At 35.2% G+C, this 5,103-nt stretch overlaps 1 protein-coding gene across 1 annotated transcript; it reads right to left on the bottom strand.

The window, feature by feature from the left end:
* Positions 1-183: 183 nt before the first annotated feature.
* On the bottom strand, positions 184-4,418 carry LOC130914768 (peptide YY-like). Its single transcript, XM_057834259.1, has 4 exons — positions 2,524-4,418; positions 2,222-2,396; positions 2,052-2,141; positions 184-1,090 (listed from the first exon to the last, which is right to left on the bottom strand). Exons 2-4 carry the CDS (start codon positions 2,380-2,382, stop codon positions 1,066-1,068), a joined length of 276 nt encoding a protein of 91 aa, XP_057690242.1. The 5' UTR covers positions 2,383-2,396; positions 2,524-4,418; the 3' UTR covers positions 184-1,065.
* Between the last annotated feature and the right edge of the window lie 685 nt (positions 4,419-5,103).

Here is a 5,103-nt window from a genome sequence, read left to right as displayed (position 1 = left end):
AACACATTCAAACATGGACAAATTACCGCTCATATTTGTTCTAAATTACTGCACAGGTGACATCAGGAACTAGTAGGCAGTTTAAAAAAAAAAAAAAAAAAAGTTACCAGATTTGATTTTATTATAATATTGCCCTCACTTCTACATTATGTAATAATCATGACAATGTGCCACATTCTAGATAAATCATTTACAACGACACTGAATAACTGGAAACAAAAGCTGGGTGACATTTTAGTTGTATTATTTCACATTTATTTAGAGAAAATACACCATGAACATGGAAAAGTGGTTCTCCACCTTAAAATACAGTCATGTAGTAGACCAAAGTGTTCATCAAAAACGAGGCATACATTATTTATACTTGTAGTCATATATTTAATATTATTGTATCCAATGTAGAATTATGCAATTTGAACATGTACACTATTTGACTATAGAAAATACATATTTTAATTAAGAAACAGTTGGAATGTGTTGCAGATAAACATTAAAACTGTACTAAAATAAAACATTTAAAAGCAAATGTAAAACAACTTAAATACAACACATGAAACCTTTGTCACTTTTTATCGCATACCATTAGGACCACACTGAGCAACAAAATTAACTCTTTTGGACAGTGACCGAGAATCAGTGATTTTGCAATAGGTTTGTGTTGTTTATCAGAGTAACTACCATAAATTCATCTATTTTCAACATTAGCAACTACATTGGGAGGGCAAATATAACAGCCATTTACCTGAATAAAATAATAAATAGCCATGTAAAATAAATTACTCAAAACAGGTTGTTTTTGTTTGTTTGTTTGTTTTTGTTTTGTTTGCATTTTATTACTGTCCCAAACACAAGAAAAGCCAAATAGTGTAGAACCAAAATATCATTTTACCGCAATTCACCACTAGAGGGGACTGCTTGGCAGGGGACTCTGCAGCTGCATGTAAGACAACCATGAAGACATGGATAGACATCTCAATATATTTTTAGAAACACAATATATCATGCAACACAAGTTAAAATTGACAAACAAGCCAAAATTAGACGTTTTAAGCAACTCAAGGATCATCACCACATTGGTAGCTCATCATACCTGCAACGCAACAAAGATACAAGACATTAGCACATGTAGAAAGGAACCAATTGTTGCAATTAGAAATATAATCATAGATAGAAGATGAGAAAATAAGTCCACCGGCTATTTGTACTATGAGGAGACACAATCACAAAAATAAAATAAAATAAAATAATAATAATAATAATAATAATAAATATTATTCTTAAAAAAGTGCAAATACAAAAATAAAAAAAAACAAAACAAAGGCCAGTTTTAAAATCAATAACAACAGAAAACACCTTTGACAAAATTTGATTTTTTTTTTTTTTTAATTAATTGCAAACTCACCCTTTTTAGCCAAAAGAAACGTTTTTCTTAGAAATAGTGTTATATTGATTTGCATTATCAGCAGATAAAAATCTCAACTAATCATTTTTCAAATCGACTCAAATCACCTTAATTATTAGAAAAGTGTATACAGTAAATTTACCTCCATCTGAAATGTGTCTTTTCCAGTTTGGGAGTACTATATTCATGTTCTGTAGTTCCTCATCTATTCAATTATTCTCTGAATCGCTTACCTACATAACATATTTTCCCACATGAGAACATTTCAATTTAAAATTTGGCCATTTTTGGCTGTGGCTCATTTGCAGTTCAGTAAAATATTGATAGAGCCCACAGATTTAGGGGGAAAAATCAGCCCAGAGAAACTGATGTATAAAAAAAAAAAACTAGAAATTTTAAATGTTGTATATCCAAAACATATGTAATAACTTTTTTTGTTTTTTAATTGTTGAATTGTTGCATCCTGTTTCCCCCATTCATCTAATAAATAAAATTTGGGGGACTGGGGATGGACCATATTAGGGAAAAAGTTACTAATAATTGCTTTAAAATGAAATGACCAAAAAAATTCAAGTTAAAGCATTATAGTTATCATCCATATAAAATATATTACATGCTAATTGATGCAATGTTTTTTTTTAGAACCTACCTGACATAACTAGACCCAGGAATAGTCTCTGTGCTCTCTTTTACAAGCACATCAGACAACATTGTGTCTGGACTGTCTCTTTTTCCATACCTGTGTAAAAAGAACAACAAGGTAACAAGTCAATACTGCACATGTCAATAATAACAACACTGCTTCCAAATCACGTATACCTCTGCCGAGTAATGAGGTTGATGTAGTGTCTGAGAGCAGAGTAGTATTTTGCCATCTCCTCAGGGGGTGCTCCTTCTTTGGGGCTGACAGGCTTGCGTGGATATGCCTCAATGCCAGAGTGAACACAAGCCAGCAGGCAAAGAACCACAACCAGCGACATCCCAGCAGAGAATCCTGGGTCACGCAATGGGGGACAGAAACTTTACAATCATCAACTGCTGTAATAATCCAATATCAATTTCAAAAATAGCACAATTTCTTAACCCAAAAGCAGAAAAAGTGATCATCCTGAAGTACGTACGTCGTTAAATGTTGAAAACTGTGCTGTTAAGTGACTTCCACTGTTTCCTAAGCTCTTCTGTTTGACTCTCTGCTCTGCTAGTGCTTTATACAGGGTGTGTCTGAAGGGGGAGGCAGGAAAATAATGTTCACTTTAACAACCCTCTTGAGATACAGTCACCGCCTCATTCAATTAGTAAGCTGTGCCATTAGCACATGTCAGTATTTTGTGATTTTACGACTAAATTCATGCGTATGACACCAAATGACGTTGAAACGTTCCCATGTCCTTTGCATTGCGCATAATTTCACTTGTGAATCACAGTCCTAATTCCAGCACACACACGTATTCAGATTCCATTGTTGCGTGTATGAATACAGTAATTTTGAAAAAATTACAAAACACACAGGCTTCCACAGGGTGTCCTAACATATTTGGTCACATGGATATTTAATATCAATTTTAAAAATCTTCATGGTTTCAAGTAATAGAACTAAACAATTAAAACTGAAAAAATGTTTTTTTTAAATAACTTTCCACAAAATGTAATTTTAAATAAATGCAATTTCTGTTGAGGAATAAATTAGGACACCCCCACATTCAATCCTACTTGAAATGGCTAAAATCACACACAGCGGTATCATATCGCGTGCACATGATTAGAACATCTTAACCAAGTGTTTTGAAGGAGGTTTTTAAACCTCAAAGTTAGTTTGGTGTGCCCCTGACTGTTGAAGTGAGAGAAAACACCATGGTGAGATCGAAGGAGCTCTCCGAGGAGTGTCTTGATTGAAGATTTTAGACGCTTATGTGTCTGGTAAGGGATTTCTAAAAATCTCAAAAGAATATAAAATCAGCCATTCCACTGTCCGGAAAATAGTCTACAAGTGAAGGCCATTCAAAACAACTGCCAACATGCCCAGGTCTGGCCGTCCAAGCAAGTTCGCCCCGAGAGCAGAGCGCAAGATGCGAAAAAAAGTCTCCAAAAACCCTAAAATGTCATCACGGGATCTACGGCAGGCTCCCTGCTACTGTTGATGTGAAAGTTCATGCCTCTACAATCAGAAAAAGACTTCACAAGTTTAACCTTCCTGGGAGGTGTGCAAGGAGGAAACCTTTGCTCTCCAAGAAGAACATGGAACCAGAGTGAATGTAGACAAAGAGCAGGACTTCTCGAATATTGTTCTTTGGACAGATGAATCTAAAATTGAATTATTTGGACACTAGAACAGAGGAGATGTTTGGCGTAAACCCAATACAGCATTCCAGGAAAAGAACCTCATACCAACTGTGAAGCATGGAGGTGGAATTGTCATGTTTTGGGGATGCTTTGCTGCAGCAGGACCTGGCCAGCTCACCATCATAGATTCCACCTTTAATTCTATCATGTATCAGAGGGTGCTTGAGGAACATGTGAGATCATCTGTGAAAAAATTCAAGCTGAAGTGAAACTGGACCCTGCAACATGACAATGACCCAAAACATACCAGTAAATCCACCAAGGACTGGCTAAAAGGAAGAAATGGAGAGTCCTGGAATGGCCGAGTCAAAACCCAGATATTAAGCCCATTGAGATGCTGTGGGTGACTCGAAACGGGCTGTACATGAAAGAAACTCCTCAAACATCTCACAGTTGAATGTAAAGGAGTGAGGCAAACTCTCTTCAGACCAAGGTCAAAGACTGGTAGATGGCTACAAAAAGCATCTCACTGAAGTTATTTCAGCCAAAGGGGTATCCTAACTTTTTCCTCAGTTAGAATATGCATTTTTTTTTAGATGTTTGGTTTAATGAGTAAAATAATATAATTTTTTGTTGTTTACTAGCAATGAAATCACTTTCTTTTCCAGAGATAAAGAAAAACTAGATCAGACATTGATATGTAAACATTTCACATTAATGAACTGAATATTTAATGGGGTGTCCTTATTTTTTTCACATGACTGTACATCGAGAATGTTCTTGATAAGAATATATTTCTACACCACCACAATGAAATTAAAATAAATCAGTAAAGATGTGATTAAATGATTATTTGAGCATTACACTCCATTTTCAGGACTGAGTGGTAGTTGGACAAAGTGATGTTTTTAAATTCATCTAGATGGTATATATTCTTAATTTTAAGCTTTTAAATCACATGTTGAAGGCAAAAGTGAGGAAAACCGCAAATAAGCACCAAGTAAAGGAAATGTTCAGTTAAGGTCATCCAAGCTCTAGTCCCTCATTTAAGGGGCCAAATAATCCTAGGCTTCTGAAAACGGGTGTCATTAATTGCTGTAATTCCTAAATGGCAAATGTTATCTTTGGTAAAATAGCGTCAATTTAAGCTTTGATCTAAAATTGATGGCCAGCAAATTCCCCTGACCTGAACCCCATTGTAAATCTCCGACCTCTTTTCAAGAGGAAAATGAGACACCAGTACAAACAATACAGATGACCTGGTCTTCCAATACATTATAATGATGACTAATTGATTTAGTAAGGACAGCAAAGGCTTTTTGAGGTGATATTGACCCCTTGTACAAAATCATAAAAACTGCCACTGTCCAAATACTTTTGTACCTCAGTGTTTCCTCCATACAACACAAAATGTAGATATC

Source organism: Corythoichthys intestinalis, chromosome 4, assembly GCF_030265065.1.
Source record: "Corythoichthys intestinalis isolate RoL2023-P3 chromosome 4, ASM3026506v1, whole genome shotgun sequence".
NCBI classification, from domain to species: Eukaryota; Metazoa; Chordata; class Actinopteri; order Syngnathiformes; family Syngnathidae; genus Corythoichthys; species Corythoichthys intestinalis.
Note: the sequence above shows the minus strand (reverse complement) of the source record. Positions and strands in the feature narration are given on the sequence as shown.

Excerpts from the sequence above, each read along its gene's own strand:
- LOC130914768 (XM_057834259.1), bottom strand. The coding sequence starts at position 2,382 with ATGTCGCTGGTTGTGGTTCTTTGCCTGCTGGCTTGTGTTCACTCTGGC. Across the intron at positions 2,142-2,221 it reads AACCTCATTACTCGGCAGAG|GTATGGAAAAAGAGACAGTC; the intron begins GTATACGTGATT and ends CTTTTTACACAG. Across the intron at positions 1,091-2,051 it reads CCTGGGTCTAGTTATGTCAG|GTATGATGAGCTACCAATGT; the intron begins GTAGGTTCTAAA and ends GTTGCGTTGCAG.